Source organism: Schistocerca piceifrons, chromosome 3, assembly GCF_021461385.2.
Source record: "Schistocerca piceifrons isolate TAMUIC-IGC-003096 chromosome 3, iqSchPice1.1, whole genome shotgun sequence".
In the NCBI taxonomy this organism is placed as follows: domain Eukaryota; kingdom Metazoa; phylum Arthropoda; class Insecta; order Orthoptera; family Acrididae; genus Schistocerca; species Schistocerca piceifrons.
The window spans coordinates 680,983,993-681,002,746 of NC_060140.1; the positions used below are offsets into that span (position 1 = coordinate 680,983,993).

Sequence of the window (18,754 nt, forward strand, 5' to 3'; positions counted from 1 at the left end):
TGCCTACAAGGGAGCCTTTTGGGTCGGGATGTGAGGGGTCCTCAGTAAAGGTAAATGTAGGTCTACCTCACACAGGTTGAAGTAGGCTAGATATCAATAGTAGAGTGCCATGAGTGCCAGAGAGATACAGCAATTGTTATAAAGTGGACTGCAGGCAGTGTGCAGGGGCATAAATTGCTAAGAGAGCTCTAAGTGAGTGAGATGGCGACAGGTGGATACCAGTCTCGAACCCGTGGCTGTTGTGGAATGGCTGCTGGATTTCAGTGACAAGAAATGCCTATTCCTCAAAATTAATGCATATTTTTGTCACTCTGTGGCACATTTGTTTCACTAAAACCTGGTGCCTTGTCACATGGCCCATAACAAGGGACTTGCCCTGGTGTGGTGACATCACTCACCTGCTGCAAAGTGGTACTACAGTTTCCTGCTGAGCACGACTAGCCTTGTCTCATGATCCCCTTATGTGTATGTTATTCTGATACACACATTGCTACACTGCAGCTATCAGCCTGCAGCTGCTATTGCAATACATCATGGTGGCGTTCTCACCACTTCTAATTACTTTTGTCAGAAGATTTGGTGGTGACAACACACTGCCCCCTTCCAGGAAAAGACGTGGTCCATTGGATCTGGCTTCAGACTGATTCTCTATTGAAATTGCTTTACCCTCAGTCTGTAAAAGTAGTAAATGCTACTAAATTGGCTATTCTTAACTGCTATATATTTACTACCTTAATCTTTAAAAGCTCTAGAAACGTACTTCTTATCTCTTAATGGCACTGCTTAATCTCACATCATCTCACATCATCTCTCAATGAGGAGGTATTGAACAGAATTGCAGAGAAGAGGAGTTTGTGGCACAACTTGACTAGAAGAAGGGATCGGTTGGTAGGACATGTTCCGAGGCATCAAGGGATCACCAATTTAATATTGGAGGGCAGCGTGGAGGGTAAAAATCGTAGAGGGAGACCAAGAGATGAATACACTAAGCAGATTCAGAAGGATGTAGGTTGCAGTAGATACTGGGAGATGATGAAGCTTGCACAGGATAGAGTAGCATGGAGAGCTGCATCAAACCAGTCTCAGGACAGAAGACCACAACAACAACATCTCTCAAGAATACCTTGCACTGCTCATTAACTCACATATTACAAAATGTATTTTAGTGCTAGGCCTCTTGACACACTTATGCACAAACAACTTCCAACTCCCCATTCCACACTTAACAAACTAAAATAACTCTGTTTCTTTCTTAATAAACTGTCGCTAACATGTCAACCTTCAACAAAACCTGTTACGGCTTCATTAAACTTCTTGATTTGGAACAACATTCAGAACTTCTTCCTTACAAGAACAATTCTTCTTATGTTTCCCAAGACAAAACTCCAAAACCAATCCTCTTAAGGGAACCACATATACCACAACCATTCACAATACTTTGACAAGTAGTCCCACTTATTCCTCTTCCTGTAGGACCCATTACAAACCATATTCTCCTTGAAATGCTTGGTTTTCTGGTACTCTTGCTAACCCAAAACAAAACATCCTGATGCCTGGTGGCACTGTACCAGACAAAATTCTCCTTAATGTATTTGTACACAGTTTAACTTGTTTGTCTCGTACAGTAGACACACCTCATGACAACTCTACATTGGCAACATCTTTCTGCCACCATAGGTTAACTTTGGCATGATGTTCAGTCAGAACATTTATTTTTAGGCTTGCATTGTACATCCACATCGCACTATTCACGTACATCAGACTTTGGCAGTCCACATGTCACCTGCTTGCCATGCAAGGCTGTAACCAAGTAATGTGTTCGCACTATACCCTGTACTTCTGGCACACACACTCTTCAACAGATTCAGCCTTGTGAACTTGATTGCTCACTCTACAGACTTGTCTTCTCTTCCTTTTCCTCCATTCATACTGCTGCTGATGAAATATATGTGCATGTACCGTTTATACTGCAACATTTGCAACGCAACTATCGACAAACTCTTTTAAATTCCCTATAGTATCTAATAAAACAACATTGTCTGCAGTTCCACTCTGGATGATGTATGATCACTGGCCCATGCAGTTCCCTGTGCATCTGGCCCAGGCACTCTGGCCTCAACACAACACCCATTTTCACCAAATGAGGCCCATACTACTGCACTTAAATTAGGCACGTAGCCATTCCCACGTTCAATCACTTCGATACAGCCCACACTCATACTAGCTGGCATTACAGTTACCCCAGACTCCACAATTTCACTGGGCATAAGAGCTGGTGCTTCTACATTATTCTCCTTAACTTAACAGTGTTGTTGTTCTGTGCGTCGTGTGCATTACCATGAATTTGTATTATGGCACCATCTCCAACTAATTTAGTCTTCCACTAAAAAGATTGTCCACCCATCTCTGACGTTCTTCTCTACTCTTCTCAGGACTAGCAGGTTCAACTACATTAACAGTAGATGGTCACTCTGCCAGAATGAGTAACTACCCACAAGCATGCTTCTCTCCCTTTTAGATTCCTCCTCCTCCTCCTCCTCCCTTCTCTCCACTTCCTCATTTTTCTTTCTTTCCATCCTTTGCATATGCAACGTAAGTCTGCTTTCCAATATCGGGTCCTCATGCTCCCCCACAACTTCTCTGTGCAATCTGGAATTTTGTGATAAGTCATTTCCTCCACCTCAGCATCAAGACCTTCTAATCTCTTATCTCAATCCACCTTTTCTGCTTACAATTTATCTACTTCATCTCTTAAAATTTTAAACAACCCCTCTCTGGTGTGTCCTTGTAGTATAAACAACCCTACTACCTGCAATACTGACCACAACATGATTACCTCTTACCAGTTACACAAACATAAATTAAAGTGGAAAAAACCGTTAACACATACCTACTATCCTTATGCTTCTCATTACCTCGCATGCTTAAATACTGAATCATATACCTCGCTCTGTACAAAACAAAATCAAGCAACAATAACACTTAACTGTAACACTATGTTTCTATCACTTAATCACTCTAACCCTAAGTTCCTATTATAAAGTAGAATTAGATTGTGTACTGTTGTATTGTACTGACAATTGCTATACATGTAATTACATGTTTCACGCAAATAAATTACAAATTACAAATTACCCGAGTGGCTGCTTATAATCACACTGCACATTGAAACAACAACCCAACTTAGCTGTACCTCCTGAATCACTACCCATGTTTAACAGCTCATACTAGTAGACAGTGATCTACAGCTCATGCTCATCTACATCTACATATACACTCCACTAGCCACCAAGCAGTGTGTGGTGGAGGGCACAATTCACGTCAAAGTCATATTCCCCCCCCCCCCCCCCCCCCCTTTGTTCCACTCGCATATCACACGAGGGAAAAACTACTGTCTGAACGCCTCAGTACGAGCTCTGATTTCCCTTATCTTTGAATGGTGATCATTGTGCAATTTGAAAGTTGGTGGTAAAAATATATGATCTACATCCTCGGTGAAGATCAGATTTTGGAATTTAGTAAGCAGCCCCTCCGTTTAGCACGCCGTCTGTCTGCAAGTGTGTCCCACTTCAAACTTTCTATGAGATTTATAACGCTCTCGCGATGGCTAAATGTACCAGTCATGAATCTTGCCGCTCTTATTTGGACATTCTCAATCTCTTGAGTCAGACCCAACTGGTAAGGGTCCCATTCAGACAAACAATACTCTTAAGACTAGACGAACTAACATATTGTAAGCTGTTTCCTTTGTTGAAGGACTGCATCACTTCAGGGTTCTACCAATAAACCACAATCTAGAGTTTGCCTCACCCGTTACTAGTGTAATCTGATCATTCCATTTGAGATCATTTTGAACAGTCACGCTCAGATACTTGACAGATGTTACCACTTCCAAAGACTGGTCATTTATTTTGTACTTGTACTTGTACATTAATGGGGATTTTTGCCTTGTTATACGCAGTAGGTTACATTTGCTGATATTGAGAGATAACTGCCAGTCATTACACCACACATTTATTTTATGCAAATCCTCATTGATTTGTTCACAACTTTCATGTGATACTACTTTCCTGTAGACCACAGCATCATCAGCAAACAGTCTAATACCACTGTCAATACCATCAACCAGATCGTTTATGTAAATCGTAAAAAGCAGTGGACCTATCATGCTGCCCTGGGGCACACCTGAAGTTATGCTCATTTCTGCTGAAGTCACCCCATTCAGGACAACATACTGCTCCCTCTCTGTTAGAAAACTTTCTATCCAACCACATATTTCATGGGATAGACCATAATCATGCACTTTTTGGAGGCGATAGTGTAGAACTGAGTCGAACACCTTTCGAAAGTTGAGAAATATGGCATCAACCTGGAGCCAGTATCTAGAGCCTGTTGTATATCAGGCACAAAGAGGGCCAGCTGTGTCTCAGATGACCGCTGTTTCCTAAAACCATGCTGGTTTCTGCAGATGAGCTTCTCAGAGTCTAAAAAGGTCATTATGTGTGAACACAAAATATGTTCCATGATTCTACAACAAATCAATGTCAGTGAAATTGGCTGGTAATTAAGTGCATCCAATTTTCTACCCTTTTTATAGATTGCTATTACCTGGGCCTTCTTCCAGTCCCGCAGAACTTTCCGCTGTTCCAATGATCTCTGATAGACGATGGAAAGAATGGTAGCATAGGCAACATATAATCTTACAGGGATGCCGTCTGGGCTAGATGCCTTCCTGGCGTCTAAGGGTCTTAATTGTTTTACAATCCCCTGTTTTACAATCCCCTGTTTTGCAATCCCAGATACACTAAACACTATGTCAGCCATCCTTTCATTTGATAATTGAAAGGGGAATGGTGCTGCATTCCTCTATCGTAAATGAGTTATTGAAAGCTAGGTTTAGAATTTTGGGCTTCTGTTTATCATCATCAGTTACATTACCTGTATTGTCAACAAGAGAAGGTATTGAATTATTTGTAGCGCCCATAGATTTTGCATACAGCCAAAATTTTTTGTGGTTATTTTTAGAATTTGCAGATAAAATATTGCTTTCAAATTCGTTAAAAGAATCTCTCATTGTCCTTCTGACAGATGCTTTCATTTTGCATAATTTCTCTTTGTCAGCGGGGCAGTGACTATGTTTAAAATGACTGTGCAAAATTCTCTGCTTTCTCAGCAACTTCCTAATATGTTTGTTGTACCGAGGTGGATCCTTTCCCTCCCCTATCTTTTTGCTAGGCACATACTTCTCTAGCACATGGTGGACAATACCTTTAAATTCCTACCAAAGATGATCAATATCTTTGTGTCCCGCAGTGAATGTTTGGAGCTGACTATGAAGATATTCATTAATGACACTTTTATTCGCTTTTCCAAACAAGAAAACTCTACACTGTTTCTTCAGTTTTTTTGCAACTTCCACTGACATAGAAGCCACAATGACATTATGGACATTAATACCTTATTCTGGATTAACTCTCTCAAAAGGATCAGGTCTGTTTGTCGTCAAGATATCTAATATGTTCCCATCTCGAGTTGGTTTTCTAACCAATTGCTCAAGGTTGCAAGTTGAGAGCGCTCCTAGAATAACTTCACACGAATCTTTGCTTCTGTCCCCTGTGATAAACATGTAATTTTCCCAGTCAATGGATGCCAGATTAGTCTCCGCCTATAACTAATGGATAATTTAGATATTTATTTCCTAGACTCAAGACTTTCCCTGAAACGTTCTGCGATGTTTGTTGCAAATGCTGGCAGTCTATAAAAACATCCTAATACAATGGTCAATCCTTGTCTGATTGACAGCTTTATCCAGACTATTTCACAGTCCAGCCCAGTATTGATCTCAACTGCATTTAAACAGCTTTTAACTGCAATGAACACACCACTTCCCATAGCATCAGTCCTGTCCTTCCTAAACATTGTCCAATCTGAGTTCAAGATTTCACTGCTTTTTATGTCTGGTTTCAACCAGCTTTCGGTACCTAATACAATATTGGCATTGCTACTGTTTATTTCAGAGAGTAACTCGGGGATCTTGGTACAGACACTTCAACAATTTACTAACATGAGATTAAGCATATTTAAATCCTTTGGAATGTCCTGTTTAAGCGAACTAACAAGCACACCCACATTAGTGACATAAACTTGTAATTTGTCACCCATGTAGCTGCTTCCTGTGTGTAGTGCGCTCCTGATCTATCAAGGGGCGTCCTACAACCTTCCACCCCATAACGTAGGTCGAGGAATCTACAACCATTTTTGTCACAGAGTCGATGTAGCCTCTGGTTTAGATTCTCCACTCGACTCCAAACCAGAGGTCCCCGGTCCACCCTGGGTACGATGCTGCAGATTGTCAGCTTAGCTTCCACTCCTCGAGAGATGGAGGCCGCCTTTGCCAATTTAGCCAGCCATCGAAAGGACCCAAGGATTTCCTCAGAACACCAACGACAGGCATCGTTGGTGCCGATATGTGCGACAATCTGCAGCTGTCTGCACCCCGCACATTCGATAGCTGCTGGAAGAGCCTCTTCCACATCCGAGACAAGCACCCCCCCCCCCCCCACCTCCCCAGAAAGCACACTGAGTGAACATTGGACTTCTTCCCTGCCCTAGCCGCTATGTTCCTGAGGGGCTCCATGACCCGCCTAACGTCAATAACTCATGACACCTGTATTTCCCATATGAACTAACACTTATATTTATGCTTCCTCAAAATACCATCAGAGGTCACCTGTTGCATGCTGTATGTGCAAGGGCAACTCAACCCCTGGCAAAACTCACTGATTTATTGTTATCTTGCTCTCAAACAAAAACGAAACAAGACTGCACTCACCCAGCAACGAAGATACTGTAGGTGATGTTTCCTCTGCTGTCAGCAAACTGCTGGTGACAGACTCCAAAATCCCACTTCTGGCACCACTCCAAAGGGGGAGGAGATGACCATTCTGACACTACTCTGAAGAATGGTATTGCACTCGCAGAGGTGAGTGGCGATGGTGATGGCCCAGTGGAATGTTGCTGACAATAAAGAAGGTTTTTACTCAAGTCTTGGCAGATGCTTTGTCACGGCTCGGTTAGTCAAAACACACCTCATGGGGCTAACCACAGTCGCACTGATGTAAGGCTGCAACCTGCCCGTTCCCTCCCTCTCCTCTAGAGAGAGGACGCTGCTTAGGCATCCTGCAATGCTGATGGCAGGCCCACAGATGACCAGTAGCCCCTGTAGGCCACTGTCATTATGTCAGCAGCTTGTTACTGCTGTCAGGAAGGCTCCCGGGATGGCTCCTCACCTCCACTGGCAGTTACTACGGCGGTGTGTGAAGCCTGCTATGTGCGGGATTTTATTCACTGCTCTGTGGCAGGAGTTGGATGATGGCTGGCACTGTGGTACTAACTTCCAGAGAGGGAGCACAAAGCTAGTGAGCTGGTGGCCACAGGTGCAGCTGGCAGGTGGCATGTAGGCAGCCCCATTAGAAGCTTAGTTGTGGCAGATACATGTGCATCCTGTTCCTGAACCCAAAGCTGCTGCTGGTGATGCTCATTCGTCTTGCTGTCCAGCATGGCCCTGACATTGTGGTGGTGTTGCCGGACTCCGACAGCAAGAAGTGCCGCTGCCTAAAAAAATTCAGATATATTTATGTCACTAAGAAGCATATCTGTTTTACTAAAGTCCAGCACCTAGTCACATCCCCCATAACAAGAGACTTGCCCAGTGTGATGACATCAGCCTGCCTGCCACAGTCATTAGCACTGTGTGGTGCAGTTTCATGTTGAATGCAGCTATCCTAGTCTCTCAATCCTCCTATGTGCAAGCTATTCTGACCCACATCACCACACGCCAGCTACCTGCCTACAGCTGCTAATGCAATACTTAATGGCAGTATTCTCTCTATTTCTTATTACTTTTGCTAAGAAACTTGGTAACTACACTACAATAATGTTTTATGTTTTTGGAAAGATTTCTGCATGAATGACTTCTTTTAACCCCATTTAGAATTCGGACAGAAAAGAAAGGTGATAATGTTAAAGTGAGGCTATTGCAACTGAACCATTTTTTAAGATAAGAGAAAACATAGTTGGCAGATGTTGAAAAATGGTTGTCTGATGTATTTTCAAATATGACAGATGTACCATCTTCAAAGAGAGTAAATGTGCTTGTAGCTTTTGTACATAGTGGTAGATCATTCATAAAAATAAGAAAGAGCAAGGGGCCCAATATAGGACCTTGTAGCACTCATATACTTAGCATTACCCAGTCATATGAAGCTATTGTACCATCTCTATGATACTCTCAGTTTTCTGTCAGTTAGTTACAATCTAAGCCATATTCTTGCTGTGTCATGTAAGCCATAAAAGACTGTCTTTGTAAGGATAATTTCATGGTTGGTAAGATCATAAAATGTACCAACTCAATCCAGTCTTCAATTCAGTTTCCAAACATGCCTAAGTGCGTTATGGATGTTCAAATGTTCAAAAATTCTCTTATGCATAAGTTTCTCCAGAACTGTGGAGAAACATGTTAAAAGCAGAACAGGGTGGTAGTTTGAAGCATCACTTTTATTCCCTCTCTTGATTATTTATTTATTTATTTAGCTTGAGCGTATTAAGGTCTTAAGGCCCTCTTCTATACCTGACCAGGAACAGCACGTACCAAAGATATTACAAAAAAATCACAGGATAGTAGTAATAATAATGGTGGTGGTGGTGGTGATAATTGGCATTAATAATAGTAATGGTTAAGGACATTAAGAGTATATACATTAGTTTAGCACATTCGAATAAGTGTTTTAGTGTCATAGCAGAAGGGATAAAGAATGAGGAGATAGTTGAAATGAAGCGGCAGCTTATGAAGTCAGTCTGGGATGTAACCTTTTTGAAGGGATTCATTAAATATATGACAAAGTATTAGATAAATAGCATTATGGCAATTTTGATGCACCATTGTGGAAATATTACTGTAGACAAATGAATTTTTGTTTTGCATTTTAGTGATGAGCCTTTTCACCTTACTGACTATGAAAGAGGCTACATGCATTTCCTTATTTTGCACAATCCAGTTCCTTTCAGAAATCCGTAGTCCTTTTTGACTGAGCCCTTACAGCCAGTTTTCTCAGCAGCTGTTAGAAAGCGATTATTGAAGACACTTGCAGCTGTGTCTTATTTCTGTGCTGAATCCCTTTTCATTTTTCTTCCCATGCTCTCTTCTAATAAAACCCTTATTGGTTTTTATTTTGTTGTTGGAGCTGTAATATGAATATAATGTTTATTCCTTTTGTAATCCAGGGTTTCATTTTGATAGCCTGTGGATTAATTTTTAAAGTTTTCTAATGAAATACTGCTTCACATAGAGACTTGACTTCATCTGCAGATAGGTTAAATTTAGTATTAAAATTTCTTTCTGTATACAGTGGGGTTCAATTAATCTGCTGCAGTTGATGTTTGAAAGTTTCTAATGTGTTAACATTAATTGTGGTATGTAGGCAAATAATGGGTCAAGTGCCAAAACAGTGATTTATAGATAATCAACAAAATGCTTATATCATATATAAAAACAAAGATGAGGTGACTTACCGAACGAAAGCGCTGGCAGGTCGATAGACACACAAACAAACACAAACATACACACAAAATTCAAGCTTTCACAACAAACTGTTGCCTCACCAGGAGAGAGGGAAGGAGAGGGGAAGATGAAAGGAAGTGGGTTTTAAGGGAGAGGGTAAGGAGTCATTCCAATCCCGGGAGCGGAAAGACTTACCTTAGGGGGAAAAAAGGACAGGTATACACTCGCACACACGCACATATCCATCCACACATACAGACACAAGCAGACATATTTAAAGACAAAGAGTTTGGGCAGAGATGTCAGTCGAGGCAGAAGTGTAGAGGCAAAGAAGTTGTTGAAAGACAGGTGAGGTATGAGTGGCGGCAACTTGAAATTAGCGGAGATTGAGGCCTGGCGGATGACGAGAAGAGAGGATATACTGAAGGGCAAGTTCCCATCTCCGGAGTTCGGATAGGTTGGTGTTGGTGGGAAGTATCCAGATAACCCGGACGGTGTAACACTGTGCCAAGATGTGCTGGCTGTGCACCAAGGCATGTTTAGCCACAGGGTGATCCTCATTACCAACAAACACTGTCTGCCTGTGTCCATTCATGCGAATGGACAGTTTGTTGCTGGTCATTCCCACATAGAATGCATCACAGTGTAGGCAGGTCAGTTGGTAAATCACGTGGGTGCTTTCACACGTGGCTCTGCCTTTGATCGTGTACACCTTCCGGGTTACAGGACTGGAGTAGGTGGTGGTGGGAGGGTGCATGGGACAGGTTTTGCATCGGAGGCGGTTACAAGGATAGGAGCCAGAGGGTAGGGAAGGTGGTTTGGGGATTTCATAGGGATGAACTAACAGGTTACGAAGGTTAGGTGGACGGCGGAAAGACACTCTTGGCGGAGTGGGGAGGATTTCATGAAGGATGGATCTCATTTCAGGGCAGGATTTGAGGAAGTCGTATCCCTGCTGAAGAGCCACATTGAGAGTCTGGTCCAGTCCCGGAAAGTATCCTGTCACAAGTGGGGCACTTTTGTGGTTCTTCTGTGGGGGATTCTGGGTTTGAGGGGACGAGGAAGTGGCTCTGGTTATTTGCTTCTGTACCAGGTCAGGAGGGTAGTTGCGGGATGCGAAAGCTGTTTTCAGGTTGTTGGTGTAATGATTCATGGGTCGCTTAGAGGAAGCCTTCTTGGTTACTCAAGTCTGCCAACCCAACGTTTGGTACAGATTTATTGATGACATCTTCATGATCTGGACTCACAGTGAAGAAGAACTCCAGAATTTCCTCTCCAACCTCAACTCCTTTGGTTCCATCAGATTCACCTGGTCCTACTCCAAATCCCATGCCACTTTCCTTGACGTTGACCTCCACCTGTCCAATGGCCAACTTCACACGTCCGTCCACATCAAACCCACCAACAAGCAACAGTACCTCCATTATGACAGCTGCCACCCATTCCACATCAAACGGTCCCTTCCCTACAGCCTAGGTCTTCATGGCAAACGAATCTGCTCCAGTCCGGAATACCTGAATCATTACACCAACAACCTGAAAACAGCTTTCGCATCCCGCAACTACCCTCCTGACCTGGTACAGAAGCAAATAACCAGAGCCACTTCCTCGTCCCCTCAAACCCAGAATCCCCCACAGAAGAACCACAAAAGTGCCCCACTTGTGACAGGATACTTTCCGGGACTGGACCAGACTCTCAATGTGGCTCTCCAGCAGGGATACGACTTCCTCAAATCCCGCCATGAAATGAGATCCATCCTTCATGAAATCCTCCCCACTCCGCCAAGAGTGTCTTTCCGCCGTCCACCTAACCTTCGTAACCTGTTAGTTCATCCCTATGAAATTCCCAAACCACCTTCCCTACCCTCTGGCTCCTATCCTTGTAACCGCCTCCGATGCAAAACCTGTCCCATGCACCCTCCCACCACCACCTACTCCAGTCCTGTAACCCGGAAGGTGTACACGATCAAAGGCAGAGCCACGTGTGAAAGCACCCACGTGATTTACCAACTGACCTGCCTACACTGTGATGCATTCTATGTGGGAATGACCAGCAACAAACTGTCCATTCGCATGAATGGACACAGGCAGACAGTGTTTGTTGGTAATGAGGATCACCCTGTGGCTAAACATGCCTTGGTGCACAGCCAGCACATCTTGGCACAGTGTTACACCGTCTGGGTTATCTGGATACTTCCCTCTAACACCAACCTGTCAGAACTCCGGAGATGGGAACTTGCCCTTCAATATATCCTCTCTTCCCACTACCCACCAGGCCTCAACATCCGCTAATTTCAAGTTGCCGCCACTCATACCTCACCTGTCATTCAACGACATCTTTACCTCTGTACTTCCGCCTCGACTGACATCTCTGCCCAAACTCTTTGCCTTTACAAATGTCTGCTTGTGTCTGTATATGTGCGGATGGATATGTGTGTGTGTGCCAGTGTATACCTGTCCTTTTCTCCCCCTAAGGTAAGTCTTTCCGCTCCCGGGATTGGAATGACTCCTTACCATTTCCCTTAAAACCCACATCCTTTTGTCTTTCCCTCTCCTTCCCTCTTTCCTGATGAAGCAACCTTAGGTTGCGAAAGCTCGAATTTTGTGTGTATGTTTGTGTTTGTTTGTGTGTCTATCGACCTGCCAGCGCTTTCGTTCGGTAAGTCACCTCATCTTTGTTTTTATATATAATTTTTCCCACGTGGAATGTTTCCTTCTGTTAAAATGCTTATGTCACTTACACAAAAGCAGTATATAAGTTGGGAAATGGTACACAATCACGAAAACTGTACAGGTTCTATCATATGTGCTTTTACTCTGAGTAGGTAAGTGTATGAACAAAATGATACAAAATCAGAAAAAATGTATTGTTCTGTATCCCAGAATGAGATTTTCACTCTGCAGCAGAGTGTGATATGAAACTTCCTGGCAGATTAAAACTGTGTGCCAGACCGAGACTCGAACTTGGGACATTTGGCTTTCGCGGGCAAGTGCTCTACCAACTGAGCTACCCAAGCACGACTCACAACCCATCCCCACAGCTTTAATTCTTGCAGTACCTCATCTCCTACCTTCCCAACTTCACAGAAGCTCTTCTGCGAACCTTGCAGAACTAGCAATCCTGGAAGAAAGGATTTTGTGGAGACATGGCTTAGCCACAGCCTGGGGGATGTTTCCAGAATGCAAGAATGAGATTTTCACTCTGCAGTGCAGTGGAGTGTGCACTGATATGAAACTTCCTGGCAGATTAAAACTGTGTGCCAGACTGAGACTCGAACTCAGGACATTTGCCTTTCGCGGGCAAGTGCTCTACCAACTGGGCTACCAAAGCACGACTCACGACCCATCCCCACAGCTTCAATTCTGCCAGTACCTCGTCTCCTACCTTCCAAACTTCATAGAAGCTCTTCTGCGAACCTTGCAGAACTAGCACTCCTCGAAGAAAGGACATTGTGGAGACATGGCTTAGCCACAGCCTGGGGGATGTTTCCAGAATGAGATTTTCACTCTGCAGCATAGTGTGCACTGATATGAAACTCCCTGGCAATTAAAACTGTGTGCCAGTTCCGGACTGAAGCGCCTATAACTGCTCGGCCACTGCGGCCAGCAGTAGGTTCTTATTTAAACTGTTACAAATTATTTTTGCTTTATGCTCTGGGATGGATTATTTATTGCCCATAATGCAAGTGTTTTGCTTTTTTAATAACAGACTTGATCATTTTACAATGCGCTTGACTGCAGGTTGTCCTCTGAGCTAGACAGGACTCTATCTACTTAACACAGAATGCTTTAATCTCAGGAGCTATCCATCTCAGGTCCCAGCATTTATTTTATTTTGCCCTTGTTGTTCCATAGGAAAACAAGAATTATTGTATTGCGAGCATTAGTTTAAAGAATGACATTGTCTGCTTTATAAATCTCTTCCCAGCTTTCTTCCTTTTAATTTATCTCTAAACACTGCTGCTGAGTTATTTGTTTGTAATTCTGTGATATAATACTTTTCTTCTGTGACCTGCAATTAAGATAAACAGTTTACAATTTTCTTTTCCAGGTCAGTTTTGCTTAATGGAAAGACACTTCAGCTCAATAAAGACAGAACCCTGCCACCAGTAATTCCACTCAACGTAAGTCTGGATGAGGCAATACTGATCCCAGGATTTTCTCTCGGTTTCTGGGTTACTGCTGTCTACAAAGTTCAAGAATGCTATATTCTGTAACTTTCAAATACTGAACCTTACATTTTTTAGAATATCAGCATGTGTGCTGAAAATACTTAAGTACTGTATTTACTTGCATATAAAAGTTCCAATGAAATGTATTACTTGCAGTATGGTTATATAAATGCAGCAAAGGATTCTAGAAAAATAGTTTTTTAAACATACGTACAGTATAAAAATATTTCATCTTTGAAGACTGTTGAAGTGCCTTCCTGGACAAAGCTCTTCACTTTCTGTATCCAACAGATGTTTCACAGCAGTAATCTCAATGCAAATCAATCTACCATATGTTATTTTCATACTTAACTTACTGCAAGCGGGGTTATAGTCCAAAAAATGCAACTGTTCCAGCAGTTAACTTTATTAGTGCAATTAATCAGTGATGTGTACCATATGTACATTAGTGTATAGCATATGGCTGTACAATGATATTATACAATGTATATTCTGAAATGTTGAGAAACATTTGATTCACCTAGTGAGTTGCTGTATTATCAATATATTTACCATAAAACAGTAATTGTGTGTCTTTCTAGCCTTGCTGAATTTGATCGATTGATTTATTGATCCATCTTTAAGCATTTTTCATGCAATTGATGTCGTCATTTTACATACATTATATAATTACAAAATAAGCCGTACATTTTTAACATTCTGAATGAGTAAATATGTTTTATACTGCACATGTTTAGTAGTCATTAAACATAAATGTGTTTTGCAGAATGACAAAAGGAGATACTATATGTGTAACACAATATACATGCTAAGAAAAAACATTTTAACGAATATAAATGAGACAGGCTTAATACATGTTAACCATTGGGGAAAATGCATTATGTAAATAAAGCACAACAGCATGGTACAATAACATTTTCAGAAGAACGTATGTAATAGGGTGGTCATGTCATACAGCAGTTAACTATTGAGTAAAAATACATTATGTAAATAAAGCACAACTGCATGATACAATAACATTTTCAGAAGTGCTCATATAATATGGTGATCATATCATACAGCAGTTTTAATACATTAGACCATTTTTATTACATACTTTAAATTCTTCTATTGTATAGAATGCTTTTTGTCCAAGCCACCTTTTTGTAATATTTTTGAAGACATTCAGTGATACACTGTGTGCTGTAGGAGGTAGCATGTTAAATAATTGTATCCCTGTGTATGTGTAACTGTTTTGGGTTTGTTTAAGCCTAGTAACTGGGATGTCCATCATCTGCCTTTGGTGTGTGTAATGACTATGTACAGACTCGCGCAGTTTATAGCTTTCTTAGTTTTCCTTTATGTGCACTAAGCAACTGAGAATAAACAGTGATGTAAGTGTCAGTATTTTTAACTCTTTGAAATAGTCTCTACATGATACATGGTTTCTCACTCCAGCAATAGACCTAATGGCCTTTTCCTGCCAAAGAAAAATTCTTTTTGCCCCAGAGGCATTGCCCCTTAACAGTACTGCATACGTGAGGTGGCTATGAAAAAAAGGCATAATAGGCATTTAGCAGTAGCTCGTCCGTCACACAAGTCCTGAGTTAGTTAGCAGATAGGTGAGTCGGGATAACTTTTTGCATACATAATTGGTGTGAGTTTCCCAGGTTAATTTTGGGTCCAGATGAATGCCAAGAAGCTTAACTGAGGAACTACAGTTGTCATTGTTACATAAGCTGAATATAATGTTTACAGTTTTAGAGTGGTTAATTTGTAATTCATTTGCTCCGAACCATACACTGAATATTCTGAGCTGTTCTGCTCTTTTGTGCTTGAGTATGTCCAAGGCCCTATCTACTGTAAGAAAGGTGGTGTCGTCTGCATATAGTAAGCATATAGTCTGCATATATTGGACAAATCATTTACATAAATTATGAAAAGCAAGGTTCCAAGCACAGACCCTTGTGGCACACCTCGTGTTACACCCAGTGTGTTTGATATGTTTCTGTTAAAATGTACTATTTGTTTTCTCTCACTCAGATAAGACATAATCAGAGATAGTACTTTGCCTTCAAAACCATACGAGCAGAGCTTATTTAATGGAATTCTGTGGTTGACAGAACTGAAAGCTTTACTTAGATCGACAAGTGTGGGATTTACAGAAAGTTTGGATTCAAATGCAGACAAAGTGAAAGAAATAATATTTTCCACTGCCTTCACAGTTGATAACAAAGGTCTGAATCCAAATTGAGAATCACTAAGGAGGTTGTTGGCAGATAGATGCTTATGGATTAGGAGTTGCATGCAATGCTCTATTACTTTCGATAGAATGGGTATAAGAGAAATTGGTCGATAATTACTTGGGCATGACTTGTCTCCTTTTTTTGTGTAGTGGTGTGACCACTGTCATTTTTAAACATGTTGGGAAACAACCACTAGTAAACATCCAATTTACAAGTACACAGAGTGGAAATGCTATTATATCTCCTTTTTTTTAATAACAAAATTAGAAAGACCATAAATGTCTTCTGCTCTTGAACTTCTTAATTTTGCAATTGATCTCATGACATCATTTAACTGGATCTCTTTCCATTCACATGCACCGAGCGAGGTGGCGCAGTGGTTAGCGCACTGGACTCGCATTCGGGAGGACGACGGTTCAATCCCGTCTCCGGCCATCCTGATTTAGGTTTTCCGTGATTTCCCTAAATCGTTTCAGGCAAATGCCGGGATGGTTCCTTTGAAAGGGCACGGCCGATTTCCTTCCCAATCCTTCCGTAACCCGAGCTTGCGCTCCGTCTCTAATGACCTCGTTGTCGACGAGACGTTAAACACTACCCACCGCCATTCACATGCAGGAAAAATGTGTTCCAAATGTTGTAGGAAAGATACAGCTTCCTTTAGGTCCTGTTGACATTTATTATTTGACTCAGCTGAAGCAGAGGAACTAATGTCACAAGCATTAACAAAATAGGCATTGAATTCATCTGGTGTGATATTCACATTACAGTCATCACTTTTACAGTTCTTACTTCTCCCCAGTTCAGTCTTTACAACATTCCATGCAGCTTTACATTTGTTGTCAGAATTATTAATGTAAGTGTCATTTGTCTCACACTTTGCTAATGTGATTTCTGTTCTGTATTTACTCTTTAACTTAATATAACTAGCTTTGTCTGCATCATGATTTTTATATTTATCATAATAAATCATAAGCAATGCTCTAAGCCTCTGCAGAGTGGGTGTGAACCACTTGGGCGTATAGTCATATTTTCTGGTTGTTGCCGTATTTCTTTTCAGAACTTTTGGACAACAGGTCTTAAAAATGTCTGTGAGTATATTGATAAAAACTGTAAATGCATCCTCGACACTATCAAGTAGGATGTCATTCCATCTAACCATCTGCAACGGTGTCCTGTAGTTGTCAATATTTTGATCATACAGTAGCCTGATACGCTTTGCTTTGGGGCAGTTAGATATAGGTTTATTGATTTTTAATTTTAACCATATCCCCTTATGGTCTGAAAGAAAATAAGTACTGAACAACCCTAGCTCATACAGATCTTTTGCAACATTGATGATAACATTATCAAGACAGGATAACTGCCTTGTTGGATTGTTATTAATGCAATATAGATCATGTGATCTTAACATATTCTGTAGATAAAGCTGGTTTGATGTCTTTAGCCTTATATCAATGTTTATGTCTCCAAATATTAATATTCTATATTTGCTTAACTTTTCAAAGTGTAAGATCATTTTTTCTAAGACCTGTGTAAATAATTCACTGTCACTACCTGGAGTATGGTATACTGACACTATTGTGAGTTTTAGTGTTGGAAGTAGTATTGCAGCAACTTCAAGCACAGTCTCTATACAGTATTCAGCAATGTTAAAGACACTATATTGCAAATCTAGATCACTACTAATATAAATTGAAACTCCACCACACTGTTGTGTTTTTCTACAGAATCCTGTAACTAAATCAAAGTGGTACATACAAATCCAACTGACCTTCACTTAGCCAATGTTCATTAACACATAGTATGGTGGTTTTGTTCTTTCCTAAAAGAATACTCAAGTCATCAATTTTATTTCTTAAAGACATGATATTTATATGCATGAATAAAAGGGATTCATTGTTACATGATGGTAGGTCTAAATTGTTCTGCAATTGTACATCAGTTTGTGAACTTGCCTTGTGGAGTCTTCTGTTACTTGGAGTTGGCTTACTCACACATGCTGCTAACTCCTTGTTGGTGCTGGATCCAGGTGCTGGTGATGCAGATTCACTGGAGCTAACCATAAAAAATCGTTGCTTCTCGTTGGTAGCTTTCTTGCCCTAGAGGACACCCGTACTGCAGTTTGTTTCATGCTACACATGGTCTGGCTGCTTGCTTTTTGCACCACCTCAGCAGAGAATAAAGATGTATCACAGTTAACATTTGCAGGTTCTGTGTTGGCTTTTGCAGGCATCCTCCTCTGTTGGGAGTTCTATAATGTACCAGGGGGCTGGGTAGTAGTCCTACTGCATTCCATCAACTGAGTACTTTGCCTCAGGTCCGATTTAAACCCATTTTCTGAACTGGGAACTGTTTTCATTACCTCTGTTCTATTCCATGTGCATTTAACTGAAACAGCAAGGCTTCTGCACAAATTAAGTTTCCCTCTTGCATTGAGATGTAACCCATGTTTTGTGTAATCATACCTCTGTAAAAGATAGTTGATATCCACTACTCGGACTTCATCACTCATAACATCCAATAGAATGCTATTGGATTAAATATAGATTTGTTCAAGTATGGCTTGTCATATCAGTATGGTATTGTACATAGTATCAGCTGTGTATGGTTTATCACCGAGATTAGCTTCTGAGCAGTAGCACTGAAGTTTCTTCTTTGTTGGTTAATGTCATTAGCGCCTGCTACAACAATCACTGAATCATTCATTGTGAAGTCACCAGTGAGTTCACTTGCTTCCTTCACAACATCTTCAAAACGTGCATTTGCTTTAACTATCACTGATGCTTTGTAGTCCGAGGT

General features: G+C 41.2%; 1 protein-coding gene and 1 non-coding gene across 3 annotated transcripts in view; both read left to right on the forward strand.

The window, feature by feature from the left end:
- The window catches only part of LOC124790026 (heparanase-like), a 312,355-nt gene extending 296,966 nt beyond the window's left edge, over nt 1-15,389 (forward strand). Inside the window, exon 8 of one of the 2 annotated variants that reach the window (XM_047257580.1) lies at nt 13,610-15,389. In XM_047257580.1, the coding sequence (XP_047113536.1) occupies nt 13,610-13,775 (166 nt within the window). In that variant the 3' untranslated portion in view covers nt 13,776-15,389. The remainder of the gene's footprint in view (nt 1-13,609) is intronic. The other variant, XM_047257581.1, reaches the window with a different exon arrangement.
- A 928-nt stretch (nt 15,390-16,317) lies between these two features.
- On the forward strand, nt 16,318-16,390 carry Trnaa-cgc. The gene has a single exon. It is a non-coding gene; the product is annotated as a tRNA-Ala (tRNA).
- Nucleotides 16,391-18,754: the final 2,364 nt, after the last annotated feature.